This window comes from Hemicordylus capensis, chromosome 4, assembly GCF_027244095.1.
Source record: "Hemicordylus capensis ecotype Gifberg chromosome 4, rHemCap1.1.pri, whole genome shotgun sequence".
In the NCBI taxonomy this organism is placed as follows: Eukaryota; Metazoa; Chordata; class Lepidosauria; order Squamata; family Cordylidae; genus Hemicordylus; species Hemicordylus capensis.
Window position 1 is genome coordinate 7828705 of NC_069660.1, and position 20731 is coordinate 7849435.

Consider the following 20731-nt stretch of genomic DNA (forward strand, 5'->3'; position numbering starts at 1 on the left):
CTGGGGAGACCCAAGTCCCACTCAGCCATGCAACTCACTGGACCAGACACTTCTCTCTCCACCTAATCTTCCTCGCAGGGCTGTTGTGAGGATAAAAATAGCCATATACATGGCTCTGGGCTCCTTGGAGGAAGAGTGGGATATAAATAAAGGATTTCCAACCCAAGATGGTCCTAATATGTATTTGGACTACAATTCCCATCACCCCTAGCATGACAGACAGGCAGATGGGCAGATGCATACCCCAGAACCTGAGTTGGTTGGTGTGGTGTCCATTTTCGGCCAGAGCTGCTTGCCTGAGTGTGAACAAGGCCCAAGAAGGGTCCCTCCTTCATCCTGAGGAGTTCTTCCCTCTAGGGGAGGGATTCCCAACCTTGAGTTCCCCAGATGTTGCTGGATTACAAAGCTCATTATCCCCAGTCACAATGGCCTTCAGCTGGGGATGATGGGAGTTGTACTAGTCTAGCGACCTCTGGGGTCCAAGGCTGAGAAGCTAGGATTCCTACAAGGCTTTCTGCTCCCTTTATTTTCTGCCGCTTCCAGGGATTCAAGGAAACATCCCAAAGAACCAGCCACCCAAGCAGTGTTCCCTCTAACAGGGATTCCCAGATGATTTTGACTACAACTCCCAGAATCCCCAAGCAAAAGCCATTGCAGCTGGGGATTCTGGGAGTTGTAGTCATCAACATCTGGGAACCTCAACAACATCTGGGAATCTCTGTTAGAGGGAGCACTGCTGCCAAGCTGAGAGCCTTGCTCAGCTCCTCTTTCCTCCCAGGCCAGTGATGCAGAGACTCTCACCACCACCACCGGCTTCCCTTCTTCTTTTGCAGTCCCTCTTGAGACAGACAGAGCATTCTTCGCCGAGGGAATCTGCCCACAACCGGCACAAACCCCACAGGGTGAACTCCAAGGGAAAGAGTAAGTCACTGCACATTTTCCAAGCACGCTGGCGTCTTTTTTTTTTTAACTTAAGAGTCCAACTATTATTTATTTATGTATTTATTTACATTTTATATTCCACTCTTCCTCCAAGGAGCCCAGAGCGGTGTACTACATACTTCAGTTTCAGAGTCACCTAGCAAGTATCATGGTCGAATGGGGATTTGAACTCAGGTCTCCCCGGTCCTAGTCCAGCACTCTAGCCACTACACCATGCTGGCCAACTAGAGGGGCTAACAAGGAAGATTTGGGCAGGCTAGAGAGTATGGGGACCATTCGTGTTGGAGATGGACTTCCAGTGCATCAACCTTTTGCACCCACTATCCTAATGACCACTCCGGGCATTGGGAGTAGAGATAGTGAGTAAGGGTCCCCCTAGCTGTTCTACCTGTCTCTGCTCTATGACCCCTGATATGACTCTTCAAGTATTTCCTGTGCTGGGTCAGAATCCCTTCCTTTCCTCTTAGAGGGCCGATGCAAACAACTCTCTCTCCTCCTATCTATTCGTGATGTAGTTCTATAGGGTTAGGGTTAGGTCTTTCCTATCCAAAGAAGTTATTCCTACGATCAGTGGAAAGCGGGCTAAGGGAGCTTCTCCTGCTTTCCATGGATCGTGGGAACCACCGGGCCTGCAGGCAAGTCCGGTGCTCCCAAGGCGGCTAGCCCGCCTAAAGCGAGCACTCCGTTAACCACATTCCGTTGCTCGTGTGTCTCTGCTGCGTGTGGCGACACATGAGTAGACGCCCAGCTGGGGTTCTCTCCAGGATGGCCTGCGCACTTGCGTGGGCCATCTTGGGACTTCTGGGGGCCTTGCAGCCCCCGATCCCCGCAGCCCTTGCCGGCTCCATGATGGAGCCGGCAGTCGTGTGGGTGGTCGGTCCGGCCGCCCAGGGCTCTGCTGTCAATAGTCTGTGGGGAGAGCGGGCTAAGCCCACTCTCCCTGCAGACCACATGGAGGCGCTTCGCAGCAACTGTGTGAAGTGCCTCAAAGTGCCTTCACCTATAAATACTTAGTATTTAGTTCTACAAGAATCTCCACGTGTCTTCTCTACAGAGGCGTAACTAGAGAAAATGGCGCCCGGGGCAAGCATTGAAATGGTGCCCCCCCGCGCCCCCTGCCCCCCCCCCCACATACTACATTATACTTAGGTTTTTCCTCACAAGCGCCCACCGCCGCTGCCAAGCCAGGCCACTGACTGGCCGCCAGGCGCCAGCAAAGCAATGGGGGGGGCGCGGGGGGCGCGGAAGGGACCGCTCATGGGGGAGGGGGCGCCGACGCGCTCCCTTGACTGCTGCAGTGCTGCTGCACTGAGCAGGAAACATTTGTATTAACAATTTTTTTAAAAAAAAAATTTAAAAAAATTTTTTTGTCATGGCGGCGCCCCCCATGTGACCAGAAAAGATGGTGCCCGGGGCACGTGCCCCCCCTGCCCCCCTATAGTTACGCCTCTGCTTCTCTACAACTAAACTCTGCAAACTACTCTGTAACTGGAGTGGGTAGCTTCTTTAGTGCTCTGCTAATTAATCTGGGGGCAAAAATTACAAGCCCCCACAATTAGCTGAGTTATCAATGCAGGTGTCTGTGGATTCACTCATATGAAGCTGTCTTTTACGGAGTCAGTAATGGCTCTATAAAAACATTTTTACAAAAAATACTCAAATTTCCTAGCTAGATAGATAGTGGCACATTTAATATAGGTCCTGTAAAAACTATTATTTAAAATCAGAAAATGCACACCATTACTCCCTAAAAACCTGATAAAGTTAAAATACAACCCTACAAAATCCCGATGTTGTACAAATACTAATATGTTGTAGCCAAGGTCCAACCTTGTGTCTAGAATTGTGATAAAATTCCAGAGGAGATAGTTCATCTGTTGAAAGAAAAAGATTGGCATCCTCAAAATAGCCCAGAAATGTCCACATACTAGTAATATTCCAGAGGTAAATAGTCCATCCATCCCAGAAGAGAACAGCCACACACAGCATCTCATGCGTGTCTGAGATGATAACAGCTTCCTGAAAGGAGTTTCTTCCAGATTCGAAAAGCCAGCCAAACATGTTTTTTGACCCACAATGGTCTTCTTCAGTGACTATTATTACAGAGTATACAGTAGGTGTCCTCATAATAATTCCTTGATCACCTGATTTTCAAAGATGAGAATCAAATACAGTACAATATTATCACTAACCTGATATTATCACTATTACAAGCAGATCTATACTCTGCAATAATAGTTACTCCTTCTGGTGCACCACTCGATGGCCCTGCCCCTCTGGCAGCTGTGCACAGGTCACAATTACAGCTCTGCCCTTCCTGGGTGAGTTGAAAGTTCTCTAGGGTGCTTTCCAGATTACACCCTGCAACAGGGTCATGGTGGATCTCTGAAGAGTGCTTCCACAGTTCCCGTGTTGTGACACTGCAGTCCCTATGCCAACAGCAGGGTGCCATTGATATTTCCAATGCCTAGTTTCGAATTTAATCGCTGCGATATAGTGCTATGACGTTGTATATCCGGCGTAAAGAAGTTGCTGTTTTTTTCAGGTTGTTAGTCTTTGCGAGACTGCTCCCCCTGCTGGTTACGTTTTGAAAGTGATTTGCCTGAACGGAAGCATTTTGCTGCTGTTGAGCAGCTAAACTGGAAAGCGTCCAGGGCAGGAGTTCCCAACCAGCTGTGCTCCTGATGTTGCTAAACTACAACTCCTATCATCCCTAGAAATGGTTTATTGTGCCTGAGGAAGATGGGAGACGTAGATCAGCAACATCTGGGATGGAAGCATTGGCTGGGAATCCTTGCTCTAGGAGAGGATTTTTACTGGTGCTTGTTGGATTTTGAAGTGGGGGGAGTGCTCCCCTCCACCTGCCCCATCATCCCAGCCTGATTTAGGAAGAGCTGCTGCTTTGTTTCCATGGGGATTCCCCTGTGAGCATCTAACCTAGTCTGCACTAAGGGATGGGGGATTTCAGTCTGGGTGCTAACCCCCACTCGTCCTTGTCCTAGCCCATTCTAGAACCTCAGAAGAACCCTGCTGGATCAGGCCCAAGGCCTCTCTAGCATCCAGCCTCCTGTCTCTCACAGTGGCCCACCAGATGCCCCTGGGAAGCCCACAGCCAGGAGATGAAGGCGTGTCCCCACTCCTGCAGTTGCTCCCCTGCAATGGGTATTCAGAAGCCTCCCTTCTCTGAACCTGGAGGTAGCCTGCAGCCATCCAGACTAGTAGCCATTAATACACCTGACCTCCATGGGTTTTTCTAAGCCCCTTCTAAAGCCACACAAGCTGTTGGCCAGCAACCACATCTCATGGCAGAGAATTCCACGGATTAACTATGCGCTGTGTGAAATTCTTATTTAAACAAACCAAGAAATGGTACAACAAAAAATATCACAGTTTGTTACCTTTTGGAATTGTTATTCAAGCAGTGCAGGAAGAAACCACACACACACACCAGTTCCCACTCTGCAGCAGACAACAGATAAATCCACCCAGCTGAATTCCCCTGCTAACTGAGCAAAGAGGCACCTTTTTAAAGTGGTGATTCTCTTGATTGAGCAGGGGGAGAGCAACTGGCCTTATCCGTCCCCAGCACAGCATCCCTCCAGAGGCAGTTGCTGGTGTCTACCTTATGTTTCTTTTTCATATTGTGAAGTGAGCCCTTTGGGGACAGGGAGCCATTTTATTTATTCATTCGTTTGATTGTTTATATCTATATAAACCGCTTTGGAAGCTTTTGTTGAAAAGTGGTCTATAAATATCCATCGTATTCGCATTCACCCCCCTCAAGTCTGAACATACAGACCTGAAAGCAGGCTTTTACAAAGGCACTTTGGTTGCAGCAGCTGATGAACTCCTGGAAAACAGGGAAAGCAGGAGCCAAAAAGCTGAACCAAAAGAAAAGGAATAGTAGGCTGGTGCAGAAAAATATGCATTTATTGCAGAATCCCAATGTCTTTCAAGCCATATGCTCTTCCTCAGGGGAACGAAATTAAGAAATAGCAGCGGTGAGGCAAGATATATCTTTTGGAACATGGTTATTTTTTAATTCTTTTCCCCTGATAAAGAGCATACACTAGATCAAAACGCATTGGGATTTGGCAATATATGCATATTTTTCTGTACCAACACACGATTCCTTCTTTTTTGAACCCCTGGGAAAGCCAGATAGAACCTCCCAAAGAAGATGTGATCCTCCCTCATCATGGTTCTTGTGTTCTTCCCTCTAGCTCAGCGACCAACCAGTATTAATATCCCCTACTCACTGAACGAAGATGATGGGGCCGTGTTGAGCTCCAGCTTCCTCATCCTTCCTCAGAGAGATCTGCCTCAGATCCCACCAGCAGGTCCCCTGTCCCCGGACCAAACTTACTCCAACCTCAGCTTCCTAAATCCAAATCAGGAGGTCCTTTATGAATCTGTAACGGTGATAGAAGATGAAAGGGAATCATCCAGCCCAAGAGTAGAGGATGCTGTCCCTAAGGCCAGAGAGGACCACACTACTGGAGGAGAGTATGCCCGTGTGCTGAAAGTGAGGAAAAAGGAGAACCAACCTGAGGTGGAGCCTGGGACCTCTCAGGCCACAGCACTGCAAGAACCCTCCATATTGGGAGTGGCTTTGACTCCTCGTCAAACCGTGCAGGTATTTATTTTATTTTTTAATGGTTAAATGTGTATACCGCCTTTCATTAAAACAATCCCAAGGAGGTTCACACACAAATTAAAAAACAAGACTATAAAAATGACACCATTAAAAAATTAAGCCAAAATATAAAACAGATCTTACTAAAAATATTTAAAATGCAAGCGTAAGAACTGTACAAAATACAAAGAAGCAGCAGTAGAGACAATCATATTGGGTAATATGATTGGGTTAAAAGCCAAGATTTAACACGGTTTCTAAAAACTGTGATGGAGACCGAGGAGCGAATAGCCACCGAGAGAGCATTCCAGAATCTGGGGGCAGCAACAGAGAAGGCCCTGTCCTGCATGCACGACAGCCGAGCCTCCCTCATTGTCAGCACCTGGAGCAGAGCCCCCTCAGATGACCTCGTCAAGCGGGCAGCAACCCTTGGGAGCAGGCGGTCCCTCAGGTATCCTGGGCCCAAACCGTTAAGGGCTTTAAAGGTCAAAACCTGCACCTTGAATTGGACCTGGAAACAAACTGGTCACCAGAGGTGTGAATTCTCATTCTATCATAGCAAATGAGATTTTTTTCAATTAAACAACTCTCATGACCCCACTTTCACTTTTTCACACTTTCCTTTACTATGAATAATATGAGGAAGTAATCACTTTAGCACACTTCACCTTATGAAGACAAACCTCATACAAATAAATTCACCATAATTCACCCCTCTGCCCAATCACTCTTAAATTGGGGATGGGTGGTAGCCTCCAGCCATCAGGCACTATCTACCAGCCCACCCCACTCCTTTGGGGCAGATCCACTTTCTGCCCCCAATCTGCCCCAAAGACACCCAAACTTCAAAAATTCTCAAAAAATCAGCCCTCTGCCCAATCCCCCTGAAATTGGGGTGGTAGCCTGCACCCATTAGGCAATACCACCCAACCCCACTATTCTGCCCCAGCCCCCACTTTCTGCCCCAATATGCCCCAATCTGCCCCAAAGACATGAAATTTTCAGAAATTTACCAAAAATCAGCCCTTTGCCCAATCCCCCTGAAATTGGGGTGGTAGCCTGCACTCATTAGGCACTACCACCCCACCCCACTCCTTTTGCCCAAATCCCATGCTATGCCCCCGAACTGCCCCAAAGTCACTAAAACTTTAAAAATTCACAAAAAATCAGGACTTTGCCCAATCCCCCTGAAATTGGGGTGGTAGACTCTACCCATTGGGCACTACCACCCCACCCCAAAATTTTGCCCCTGGGCCCCTTTTTACCCCCCCGAATCAATTCGGATTCGGATTCGGATTAAATCCGAATCCGAACCGAATCAAGGGTGATTCGGGTGACCCAGATTCGGGCACAAAACAGAACGGGGGTGATTCGGCTCGGGTCCGAGCCGAATCACCCGAAAATCCGAATTGCACACCCCTAAGATTTTGATCTTCTCACCCACTCAAATGCCTTCTGATAGCTCCCTCTTTAGGATTGCTGTTTTCCCCACAATGCCCCAGAGACTGTATAGTTCCAGGGTATTCTAGGGAAAACATGGTGGCTCTGCTGGAGGTCACCATTTTCCCTCCAGAATGCCCCAGAGGATGTGCCAACCTGGGGTATTATGGGGAAAAGAATATGGCACCCACCAGCTGCCAATAAAAGCTCTGATTTTCTTTTTAAAATCTAAATGATTTTTTTTTAAGCAGAAGGAGGCTGCTATGCCACAGGTAAGCCTCTCCACCATATTGGCCTTAACAAAATGCATGAAATGTTTGCTGTTTGCTTTGTTCAGGCAGGATCCTCACTGCATTCATTTTGTAGCCAATGGAAAATGAACTGAAGGGGCCTGATTTCCGCCCCCCCCCCCATCATTCCAAAATGAATGCACATGTGTAGACCTAAAAATGTAAAGCATGAATGAAACGAAGAGGTGCCATTCAATTGCAGGGGTCCCAGAATAAGAATTGGGCGATGCTTCCTGCCAAGTGTTATCCTGCTGGCTAGTTACGGTTTATTGATGCATAATGTGAAACAGCCCAGTATATGTGACTCATGTGCACCATGTGAGAGCATTAGCTGGGCAGGGCATGCAAGCTTTATCCCAAGAACTTTGAAGAAATCAACCCCACCCCCCCTGCCACTAGCCATGAAGCTAATACTGGTGGGGGGAGAGTGTGTGTGTGTGTGGGGGGGCAACCTGATGCTCTCCAGTGATTGCTAGACTACAATTCCCATCTACAATTCATGATTGCACAATTCCCATCTACAATTCATGATTGTACAGTTCCCATCTACAATTCAGAATTGCCACTCTGATCTGTACAAACATCTGGGCATCATAATGCAGATCTTGTGTTAAACAACAACAGATTCTGTATAGTATTCCCAGCGTGCGCATCATCAAAGAAGATAAGCTGCTGCGTTGCTTTCACTGGTTTCTATTTCTCTTCTCCGTAGGTAGAAGAAATGTACTCAGTCGTGTGTAAGGCAAGGAAAAAGAAAGCAAAGGATTCTGAGGAGCTGAGTGAAGAGAGAAGACCCACAGTGGAGGCCGGCCAAGGAAATGGCCAGGGGGCAGCTGTGCGTCCGGAATCATCAGACGGCCGGGCAGGATGCCAGTCCTCGCTTTCTGAGCCTTGCTATGAGTCTGTCAACTGTGAATCTTGGGTGGGCATGGTCAGGAATGGGAAACAAGCCCCAGAACCAGCTTATGAGCCCATGGATATTCACTGGAATAAGCCGAAGAGAAGAGGGAAGTCCAAGCTGAACACCCCAACAGAGAATCTGTACGAAAGCATCGAGAACATCGCATTTCAGTTTCAGAACCGACATGGGGCATCAACTTTTGAAATGTGACTCTGTGGGTTTGGTTCACCTCTTCACGGGAATGGCCCCTGGTTGCTTGAACGAACGAATGAATGAATGAATGAATGAATGAATGACATTGTGAAATTTACTAAATGAGATTCCATGTCAGCGGTCAGAAATTGACAAATACTGATGGTCACTGCCTGTTAGCTGTCAGATGCCATTAAATGTTGAGTGCTGCATGTCAGCTAATGTTAAATGTTGACTGCCCTTGCAGAACAGTCGGATGTCAAATGCTGGCATTTGGTACTGAATGATTTGCACTTTCAGCAAATATTTGCCATCAAAATTCAAAAAGGAGAATTTGGGACTGGGAGAAAATATTTTTGGGCTCACTGCAAAGACACTTTATTAACATCATCGCCCTTGTGCCATCCTGATTGTTTAGGCTCCTATCCCCATGTAATAAATTAGGGGTTCCCAAGTGTATGGTCCTCCAGATGTTGCTGAACTACAACTCCCATCACCCCTAGCCAGAATTCATTGTGGCTGGGGATGATGTAGTCCAGCAACGTCTGGAGGACATTCGCTTGGAAACCTCTGATCTATGGGGTATGTACAGAAATAATACTGATGCAAAAGAACACTGTCCTATTTAGTCAGTTCTCTCTGTTCCTTGATCTATATTCCTGATATCCCTTTAGCTCAGAGCAGATTTCTGCCATGCAGGATGTATTGTGATTTCTACTAGAACCTGAAGTCCACCAGTCCTCGGGGTGGGGCTATAACTCAATGCTATAGCATCTGCTTTGCATGCAGAAGGTCCCAGGTTCATTCCCTGGCATCTCTGGGTATCACTAGGAGAAAATCTTGCCTGGAACCCTGGCATGTCACTGCCAATCAGTGTAGACCAGGGCTGGCCAACTTTGGACCAACTTTGCTCCTCCATCTTTTTTTGGACTACAGCTCCTATCATCCCCAACCAAAGTGGCCATTGGTTAGGAATTATAGGAGTTGTAGTCCAACATCTGTAGGAGGGCCAACTTTATGCAGCCCTGGTACAGCCAGTTCTGAGCTAGATGGACCAATGCCTGACTAGGTATAAGGCTATCATCCCTATCTTCCTTAACTAGAGCCAGATGCAAAATGGTGGCTCAGGAGAGTGGACCAATATGAAGAAGGAACAGGGGGTGTCTCTAACCAGATACCCAGGCCAGGAAATTGTTTGCAATACGAGAACTGAGCTCACGGTCCCTTCACTCCAAATTCCACTCCTAGTCCCCTCCCCACAAGTTTTCTTAATTTCATCACCCTGGTTTATGGGGGTGCAGGGGAGGAAGGAGCCATTTTGTTGCTGCTGTTGTCAGATAATTGAGAATCAGAAATCCTTGCTCATTTCTGCAAATCAGTGGATCCGGGGCTGCCTTCTTCCTGCCCTCGCAACATCTGCTTTTTAAACATTTCTTCACTGGTTTCAGGGGGAGACAGTGGACTAGTGAAGGCGCAACAAAAAAGCCAGACTGCCATAGAGAGAAGAGAAGAGAAGAGAAGAGAAGAGAAGAGAAGAGAAGAGAAGAGAAGAGAGGGATCCATAATTTGCAAGAGCTGCCAAAGTGAAACACCAAGAGCAGGGTGATGTTTTAAATGGGTGATTTTGCAGATGATTGAGTACTCCCTGCAAAGACTGAGTACAACTATCAATGTATTGTTGGTACAAAAAGCACCAGTACATAACAGCCCTGCTGCATCAGGCCCAAGGCCTATCTAGTCCAGCATCCTGTTTCACATATTGGTCCACTAGATACCTCTGGGGAGCCCACAGGCAAGAGATACTAAAGTCATGCCCTTTCTCCTGCTGTTACTCCCCTGCAACTGGTACTCAGAGGAATCCTACCTTTGAGGCTGGAGGTGGCCCATAGCCCTCCAACTAGTAGCCGATGATAGACCTCTCCTCCATGAAGTTATCCAAACACCTCTTAAAGCCATCCAGGCTGTTGGCTGTCACTACATCTTGTGGCAGAGAATTACATAAGTTAATTATGCATTGTGTGAAAAAGTAGTCCTAAATTGTCAGTCCTACATTTCTTGGCAATCAGTTTCATGGGATGACCCCTGGTTCTAGTGCTTTGTGAGATGGAGAAGAATTTCTCTCTATCCACTTTCTCCACACCATGCATGATTTTATAGACCTCTATCTTGTCTCCCCACAGTTGTCTTTTTTTCTAAACTAAAGAGCCCCAGGTGTTGCAGCCTTGCTTCATAAGGAAGGTGTTCTTGGTGCTCTTGTAAGGATGCACTATAGAGCACCCACATTTTGCATACTATGTACAGTTCTGGTCACCCCCTAATTTATTGTTATTATGTTATTTATTTATTCAGTACCAACTACATATGTGGCCCTTTATAGAGGGGATAGACACCATTCCAGAAATGACATCCTAATGCTGGGAAAGGTGCAGAAAAGGGCAACCCAAAAGACCAGTGGTTTGAAGCCTTCCATGCAAAGAACAGCCTAAAGCAGGGTTTCCAAAGTGTGGGTCCCCAAATGTGGTTGAACTACAGGCACAATGGCTGAAGTGGGTTCCCAGATGGATCCTCTTTGGCTATTGTGGCAAGGGAGAGGGGCGTACCTAGGGTGAGGCAGGCAGGGCACATGCCCCGGGCGCCACTTGAAGGGGGGCACCATTTTTAAAAATTGGACAGCAATTTTCCCCTAGATATGCCTCTGGCAAGGGATGATGGGAACTGTAGTCCAACAACATCCAGGGACCCAAGTTTGAGAACTTCTAGCCTAAAGCATTGGGTTTTTGCTTTGTTTTGTTTTAAATTAGAAAAATATAGCTAAGAGGAGGAGGGCGCATGTTGAATAATACAAAGTTGGTAATGTTATGATTGAGTCATGCAGAGAGAAGGCCGTCATTCACCCTCTTAATATAATTAGCTGGGTTTTGTTTCCTGCCTGCTTGCAAATCCGGGTGGGTGCTAATTTGGGCAGCAAGTGATCCCAAATGGCTGGCAGCCTGGTTTTTCTCCCCTGGTTATTGCTGCCTCCTTAGTTAAAATTGGTGGAGCCAGGTGGAGACATGAAGGTCACTGGAGAGCAGGCCACAATGGCAGAGCGGGGGTGTGTGTGTGTCCGAATGGAATGAAAAGGCTCCTTAATCGACCTCTGTGGGAGTGAAGCAGACCTCGTCGGGTGAATTGGTGTGTCTGGTGAAGTCTGTTAAATAGGCGTAGATGATTTTCATTTTGCCTGTATCGTGGGAAGTCCCTCTTGGCAAAGCTCCATAAACTGCAGCGTGACAGGCAAAAGTTCAGTAGGCGAAGCTTTTTGCTATTGCTGCTTTTTTCCCCTGGCAGGGTGCTTAAGCCCTTCATATCTGTCAGGCAAGCAGAGAAATTAGTAGCTTGGTCCCTTCCCCACAACTTATCAGGCAACTGTCCAAGGCGCAGGAGCCTCTGAGAAATTGTTTTTGGCAACCCTACTAACAGGAGGCATTGGGTTGTCAACTTTTTTTTTAACTGGCCCTGTGCCTATTTCTTCAGCAGTATCTTAACATTCATAACTCAAGCAGGTTCAGTTTTTCCCAGCCCTGCTAACTTCAGTATGTGAGGTTGCCATTAGAGGCCTCTCCGATAAAATAATTTTTTTAAAAAAGCGGGGGTGGGGGGGTGCCCCCTCCCAAATATGCTCACCCTGATACCCACCCCAATATGCCAACATTTTCACCCCTCCCCGCAAATCCTAGTTCCCCTTGCCTATGTGTGCATGTTGAGCTACTGTGGATTCGGAGTTGCCGATTCTGTGCTGGGTCTGTAGGCTCCATTTCTCCTGCCGGTGTGCCAGCGAGAGATCTTGTTTTCTGAAACGTGTCTCTGATAAATTACGGTTTCGACTTCTGACTTTGGGGGCAATTGCTGAGAAGGCTGTCTCCTGCATGGAACCCCCCCCCCAATCAAAATCAGAGGGCAGGGGAATAAGGCACAGGGCTGAGTGACCAGCTTTCTACTGCCATGCACCCACGGGTCTGGCAATAAAAGGGCAATCACACCATCCCAAGAGAGGGAGCAAGGATGCACCAGCATTCCCTGCTATAGTCCCTGTGATGGCTGAGATGCGAAGGAGGAGTATCCCAGCAGCATCTCCCTTGCCCATAAGAACAGCCCTGCTGGATCAGGCCCAAGGAGACTGATCTAGTCCAGCATCCTGTTTCACCCAGTGGCCCACCAGATGCCTCTGAGAAGCCCACAGGCCCAGAACAACTGGTCCCAACCCTGAGCCTTGTCTAACTGGGCCATCACCCTTTTGCAGGAACAGTGAGGAATACCTCCAACTTCTTCCAGAAACAAACAAACCCTGTGCTAAAGATTAAAGTGTCAAAAGTATTGCTTTACGGATCAAGACTTAAAAACATTGAAGGAGAAGTCGCCAGGACGTGGGAACATTTGTGGGCACATCAGGCAGGCGGCCACTAGAGGGCAGCACGAGACCTGCTGAGGCTGGGGCCTCACAATCCTGAGAATACTTTCATATCCTTGAATTGTAAATATATAGTATACATAATGAGCATTTTTATATTGCTTTCTGAGCGTTCTGAGCATGTGTCATACAACATCACACAAGCCAGGACAGCTGCTTTTAGACTGTAAGCCTGCAGGCAGGGATTTGTGTTTTTTGTGCAGGCAGTGCCTAGCAAAGGGGTGGCGGTGACCAAATGGAGGCTCCCCACTTGCTCTTGGACTACTAGGATTGTGGCTGGGGGTGATGGGAGTTGTAGTCTCACCACAGCTGGAGAGCCTCCGGTTGGCCATCCTGGTCTAGCCCATGATTGGTCACTCTTATGAATCTCTGAGCAAAATACAAAGTGCTGGCCATTGCCTATAAAGTCCTCAGCAGCTGGGGTCCAGGAGATCTGAGAGAGTGCCTCCTTTGTCATGAACTCTCCTGCAGAGGTCCAGTTATGGCTTGCACCAGCTCACTTGGTGGCCACGCAGGGCCAGGCCTTCTCTGTGGCTGCCTCGAGGCTCTGGAATGCACTCCCTGTTAAAATCGGAGTTGCTGCATCTCCGGCTGTTTTAAAAACCTATAAGATGCACCTGTTCTCTCAGGCTTTTAATTAATTAATTTTGAATTGCTTTGTTTCCTATTGTGGAATTGTTTTAATAGTTTTATCCTGTTTTATATTTGTTGCATTTTAAATTATGTACACCACCAAGGGATACGCCTGCCAGGTGGCATAAATGATGACAATAGGACCCTTACAAGAACTCTGCTTAGGGCCATATATATCATCCGTCACATTGCAGGTGGAAGGACTGAGACTGCAAGAGCTTGCCAAAGCCGACTTAATTGGCGGTAATGGCAAGGTCTGATCCGGGGATTTCCCCATTTGGAGCTCTGTTTCCATTTGCTAGAATAGTTCTCTCCAGGGTTTCCTTTTTTGGCTGCGTTTGGTGCAGCCGAGGGTGGGGATGTCTGTCATCTCCATGGTTGGAACTATTTTGAAATTTTCTTTTCCCATATTTATTTACTGCTTTTTATTAGAGGTGCTTGGTCGCCGTCGTATATCTTACAGTAGTACACCAGGGTGGCCAGCCTGAGGCTTGTCAGCTGTAAGGCCGCATTCAAGATGTTTGATGTAAGAATATGACCTCTTTTATCGATTCTGCACCTTCTGACTTGTTAGTTCTGGTAGTGCATCTGTAAGATTGGAAAAGGGTAAATAAAAAGCAATGTTAAAATATAGTATCAGCCTTGTCCCCTTTTGTCTCTAGTCAACCTATTCTAAAAGCAACCAAGAATGCCACCCACCCCCTGTGTTGCCAAGGTTTTTTTCCTAGCAAGACTCCTGTGTCTTTATTTATTTTCATTATTTATTTATTTCAATGGATTTTTATACCGCCCCTATCCAAAGTCTTGGGGCGGTTAACACCAGGTTTAACACCTGCATGACACACACATTCATCAGGTGAACTTTCATTTATTTAGTTAATTAATTTATAAGTAACCTTTCAGTGAAAACTCCCAGGGGACAACTAGATAAATAAACAATGAAATTCCCAAGCAAATTCCCAAGAAAATGAAATTCCCAAGCTCTAGAACATCACTGCAGGGAGTCGATGAACACAACACAAATACAATTGGCTATAAAGCATCGCTGGAATGCTTCCAGGAAATGATGGGCAAATCATAAAGCATTCACCTGGAGCATTTTCAGACAGCAGGGCGCTTCCCAGTTTAGACCCTGCAACGGGGTCACATCGTATCCCGGAAGTGTGCTTCCACAATTCCTGTGTTGTGACACCACAGTCCCTACGCTGACAGCAGGGTGCCGTTCAGGTTCCCAATGCCTTGTTTTGGATTTAATTGCTGCGATATAGAGCTAGGAGGTCGTATATCCAGCGTAAAAAAGGTGTTGTTTTTTCGGGTTGTAGGTTTTTGCGAGACAGCTCCCCCTGCAGTTTTTACATTTTGAATGTGATTTGCCAGAACAAGGCGTTTAGCCGCTTTTGAGCGACTAATCTGGAAAGTGCCCAGACATTACTGCAGGTTTTCTGCAAGGCTTTACTGCGAACCAGTAAACTGGTTGCATCTGAAAGGGAGACTTGATGTGTGAGCACTGGAAGAGATTCCCCTCAGGGGATGAAGCCGCTCTAGGAAGAGCAGAAGGTTTCAAGTTCCCTCCCTGGCAGCATCTCCAAGATAGGCCTGAGAGATATTCCTGCCAGCAGCCTTGGAGAAGCTGCTGCCAGCCTGTGAAGACAATACTGAGCTAGATGAACCTATGGTCTGACTCAGTATATGGCAGCTTCCTATGTTCCTATTCTGGAGGAGATGCAAACTAAAAGCCCTGTGTGGAAAATATCCTGGTGCCAAAAAACAGCTCAGGTTGGCACAAGGCAAACTTTTCTGGGGCACGATATTTTAATATCTGGGGCACCACAACTCAAAAAGCTCTTTTTCCCCACTCACAGTCACCTAACCCAAATGGCAGAGGCCTGCATCTAAGGTTGATGAAGAAGGTTTGCTCAGGCTTCTCCCATCACTGCCCTTGTAAGCCAGGAAAGACTCCCCAGGTGTTGGAAGTTAAAGGACTTTGTGCTGTCTCTTGTCTCAGACAGTGGAGGACAGACTAGTGAGTCAGAGGGCTAGAGGGTCAGGACATTGGTCATCACTTCTCCACTGCTCTGACACTATCCCTTTGGATATATAGATTGCTAATCTCAGGGATTAACTTCCTTCCTCTCTCTCTTCCCTACCTGCCCTTTTACCTTGCAACATGGCAAGCTCCTCTCCCTGCACCATGTGTGCAGAGAAGATGCAGAATCCATCTGCATCCAGCTAGCTAGCTAGATTAGAGATCCTAACTCCTCACTTTCCTATCTAGAATGGAGTTCCTTAATAAATGCCTTTTATATTGATTTGAAACTATGAACTGGCTCCAAGTTACTTTACTCTCAGCATACATGCATGCCTAACTAAATTCTGCTGTGTTGTGCCTCTGTGCACTCTACTATAATGAGAAAAGGATTCTCTCACCACAGAGGATTTCCAACACCAGGTACATTCCTCCTAGTTATTCAGCAGTTAAAGGCAAGGGAGTACTGCCAGAGGGAAAAGTTGGCAACCCTGTCACCTTCCAGAAAAAAACAACCTGCTATTCTCCACAGGATGGCTTGTTCCAAAAGGAAAACAGAGTGTCAAAGGTGCCCTTACTGATGGTCATATTTAACTCAGTGCTGTCAAAGCTTCACTGGTTTTCTGCAGACCAAGCTGCTGCTAAAGGTAAAAGAAAAGGTCAAATCTCTTTCTTTCTTTCTTTCTTTCTTTCTTTCTTTCTTTCTCTTTGCCAGTTGGCAGCTTTGCTTGGCTCCTCTCCCATGAACAACATTCTGACACAAAATTTTAAAAAGGGTTTTAGCAAGCAGTTACTCATTTTTGACATTTTAATTTCTGCACATATTTGTAGTTAGAAAGGATAAATATGCATTTATACAAATGTTGTGAGGCAGAGCTAGCCAAAGATAAGGACTTCTAAGGCCCTGATTTCCCTGAGAGAATATCTAGCATGTACATGTACTTCAACTGGTCGCTTAAATCAGTTCAGTTGGCCTAGAAAGTGTTTAAGACCACCACAATCCTTTGCATGTCTACTCAGAAGGATGTCCCACTATGTGCAATGGGTTTACTCCCTGGTAAGTATGTTCACGGTTGCAGCCTAACTGGCCAATCCTCAGTTTAGTCAGTGTCCTGGTTACACCTGTGAGATGTCAACCTAATGTAGTTGGGATACTATAGCACAGGGGGTCCCAATCCTGGGTCCCCAGATGTTGTTGGACCACAACTCCCATCATCCTCAGCAACAATGGCTGAAGGGGAACATAGACACTTAGGAAGCTGCCATATACTGAGTCAGACCATTGGTCCATCAAACTCAGTATTATCTACCCAGACTGGCAGCAGCTTCTCCAAGGATACAGACAAGAGTCTCTCCCAGCTCTGCCTGGAGATGTCAGGGAGGGAACTTGGAACCTCCTGCATGCAAGGTGCTCTTCCCAAAGCGGCCCCATCCTCTAAGAAGAATATCTTACAGTTCTCACACAAGTAGTCTCCCATTCAAATGCAAACCAGAGTGGGCCCTGCTTAGCAAAGGAGACAATTCATGCTTGCTACCACAAGACCAGCTGGAGACCCAAGGGAGTCTCACCGCAGTCCAGCACAAGCACTGTTCCCTCTAAATGGGATTTCCAGATGTTGTTCACTACAACTCCCAGCATCCCCAGCTGCAGTGGCCTTTGGCTGGGGGTTATGGGAGTTGTAGTCAACAACATCTGGGAATCCCTGTTAGAGGGAATGCTGCACACAAGAGAGACAGAGAAAACAAGAGCTGAAAAGCCTCACCAGCCGCTTGCAAAACACTCCTGGGCGCTTTCCAGGTTAGCTGCTCAACAGCAGCAGCAAAATGCTTCTGTTCAATCAAATTGCTTTCAAAACATAAACAGCAGGGGGAGCAGTCTTGCGAAAACGAACAACCCCCCCAAAACAGCAACTTTCTTTACACTGGATATAAGATGTCCTAGCACGACATCGCAGCGATTCAATTCAAAACAAAGGCATCGGAAATGTGAACGGCCCCCTCTGTCAGCGTAGGGACTGCGGTGTGACAACGCGGGAAGTGCGGAAGCACACTTCTGAGATCCATTGTGACCCCATTTCAGGGTGTAATCCGGAAAGGGCCCTGGCAGCACCACCAGCATGCACCACTCACAGGACGCCCTGTTGATGACATCCCCCATGTGGACCACCAAGCATGGAAGGAGCTGATGATAGCCACACGTGGCAACGGAGATGCCCCCATGATGTCAACTCACCACACACACACACTCCCCTGCAGGGGTTCCCAGCCTGTGCGGTACTCCAGATGTTGCTGAACTACAACCCCCACCATCCCCAGCCACAATAAATTGTAGCTGGGGTTGATGGGAGTTGTAGTTCAGCAATATCTGGAATGCCGCAGGTTGGGAACTCTTGTGCTGCTGCAGTATCTGCTGCGTTGACGGTAGCAGCACAAGGAGAAAGAAGGAGAAGACCCCTGCTTTGGGAGTGGGTGGGCAGGCAGAACGAATTGAGGGGCCTCCCCAAGGCAAGGGTCCAAGTGGGGAAACAGCACCCACCCAGCCCTGCACAGAGACCCAGGATGGGAGTCTGGAAAGCCAGGTTTGAGCCCAGCCAAGGGAAGTGGTCAAGTCAAAGCCAGATCCAGCTTTTGGATGATTAGCTGGAGGGGAAGAGGAGGTCCACAGCATGGCTGAAGGACCTGCAGTGAGGTCTGGATGATGTCGGTCTCTTTCCTAAGTAGGCCTTCAAGCCTCCATGGCTTCTGTGAGTCACTGCCTGGCCCTGCTAGGGGGTGGCAGTAGCCACGGCCAAGCCAGGGAATCAGAGACAGTGATCCAACTTATCATTTGGTGACTTGGCCACTAGAAGGAGGCTGGAGTCTAGTTTTGGAGAGCAAGAGGAAACCGCACAAAGCAGGAGGCTATTGCAGAAGGAATTATGGGGGTAGACCACTGTTCCCTCTAAAAGGGATTCCCAGATGTTGTTGACTACAACTCCCAGCATCCCCAGCTGCAATGGCCTTTGGCTGGGGGTTATGGGAATTGTAGTCAACAACATCTGGGAATCCCTTAAATTTCGAGGGAACACTGGAGGAGAACCTGGTCTTGTGGCAGCAAATATGAATTGCCCCCTTTGCTAAGCAGGGTCCACCCTGGTTTGCATTTGAATGGGAGACTACATGTGTGAGCACTGGAGATATTCCCCTTAGGGGATGGACCTGCTCTGGGAAGAGCAGCTGCCTGCTTGCATGCAGAAGGTTCCAAGTCCCCTCCCTGGCAGCATTTCCAGATAGGGCTGAGAGAGACTCCTGTCTGTAACTTTGGAGAAGCTGCTGCCAGTCTGTGTAGACAAACAATACTGAGCTAGAGGAACCAGTGGTCTGCCTCAGTATAAGGCAGCTTCCTCTGTGCCTAAGAAGAGGGAGGGAGGTGGCCGCCAAGGGCCAGCCAAAGGACTCCACACGTGCACGTCCTTCTTCTAACCCAACATGCCACTGCTCAGAGCACAGAAGTTCAGGAGGAGAACGGCCAGCCGGCTGATCGGAACAAATTGGTTTTGTTCCAAACAACTGTTTCTGTGTGCGCTGGAAAGCTTCTGAAGTGGAGTCTTAGTCAATGCTCATCTTGTGACTCTGTGAATCACTTGCGGGCATCCTCATGCTCTGTGGAAGGTCAGCAGGGCGAGGAACCCCAAACTGCTCCTCCCTCTAACTGGGATGGGGAGGAGAGACATTTAGCTATGGGGCAGGAGGAGGCCTCAGAAATATGGGCCGATAGACGTTAGGTCCGTCTGAAGGACACTGGATAGTGGGCATTGCTATCCGTCAGTATCATGCAGTGGCTGGACTAAACCGGATACTTGCGTATATCAGTAGCAGATCAAGCCGGGAGGCGCCACAGTATTATTATTATTATTGGTCTTGTCTTGTCTTATTAGTGTAGCATTAGTAGTAGTAGCAGCAGCAGCAGTAGCCATTCATCAGGACATTTTCCAGATTAGACCCTGCAACGGAGTCGGGACGTATCTCGGAAGTGTGCTTTCACACTTCCTGTGTTGTAACACCGCAGTCCCTATGCGGACAGCAGGGTGCCGTTCACATTTCCGATGTCTTCTTTTGAATTTAATCGCTGCAATATAGACCTCGGACATCGTATACCCAGCATTTAAAAAGTTGCTGGTTTTTTCGGGTGGTTCGTTTCCGCGAGACTGCTCCCCCTGCTGGTTATATTTTCCATGTGACTTGCCTGAACGGAGGCATTTTGCTACTGTTGAGCAGCTCGTCTGGAAAGCGCCCAGGTACTGCTGGGCAGTTAACCGCGCAGCTCTACCTGACAAATGGCCAGCCTGCAGGCAGTGTGGCTCTCCGCTGAGAGAGGAAGGAGTAAGCAACCTGGGAAACCTGGGAAGCAGAGGCAGCTGTGCCTCCTTCGGCACACACACCTCACGGCACCTTAGGACAAGCTACTACGGATGCTTATGCAGCATGCCCTCTGCCCCCACAATGTTCATCAGACCCCTTTCTCTCTCTCTCCTCTTCCATTATCTGTTACAGAAGGCTTCTCTTCTTCTGCATCAGGGGGCCCTGGAGAAAGGGCTCCCAACCAGATGCGTTCTGACCCCTGGACTTTCTGGGCCGAAGTCCAGGGATTCCACACCCCCTGGGGTCCCCCCAATCCTCCTGAGTCTGTCCTGGGTGGTGTGGGGGGGGCCACACCACCACCAGCCCGCACTGCACTGGGCAGCTGAGCATGGCTGAGACCTGAGCTGGGTGGCCGGGCATGACCTCTGCTTTGGAGACAGAGTAGGGATTAGGGAAATAAATGTGTGGGGTGGGGATAGGTTAAGTTGTGTGTTGAAATGTTGCCGCTACTGCATAGTTGCATCAATATACCTGTTTTATATCCTTACATTCTTGTGAGTTCAGTTGCAGTTTGTGCCCTCAAGAACCCACGTGTTAAAAATACTGCACGTGTCATGGCGTGTGTGTCTGTAAGGGGATGATGCTTAACTTGCAGCCGGGGCGGGGTGGGTTCCAAGGCCTTTTGGTCCGGGCTCCAAAATTACCTAAGTGCACCTCTGCTCAAAACCTTGGGTCCCTAGATGTTGTTGGACCAGGGGCGGAGCCACCATTGGGCCAACGGGTTCAAAGAACCCAGGCTGCGCCCAATCTTTGCGGCCTCGACATGCCCCCCGCGTCTGACGTCAGACACGGGGATGCTGGTTTAGCTTCCGAGCGGGGG

General features: G+C 48.0%; 1 protein-coding gene across 1 annotated transcript in view; it reads left to right on the forward strand.

The window, feature by feature from the left end:
- Positions 1–8627, forward strand: part of LOC128353034 (uncharacterized) — a 31148-nt gene extending 22521 nt beyond the window's left edge. The window contains exons 4-6 of the mRNA XM_053313690.1: positions 834–921; positions 5166–5578; positions 8021–8627. Of these exons, the coding sequence (XP_053169665.1) occupies positions 834–921; positions 5166–5578; positions 8021–8419 (900 nt within the window). The 3' untranslated portion in view covers positions 8420–8627. The remainder of the gene's footprint in view (positions 1–833; positions 922–5165; positions 5579–8020) is intronic.
- Positions 8628–20731: the final 12104 nt, after the last annotated feature.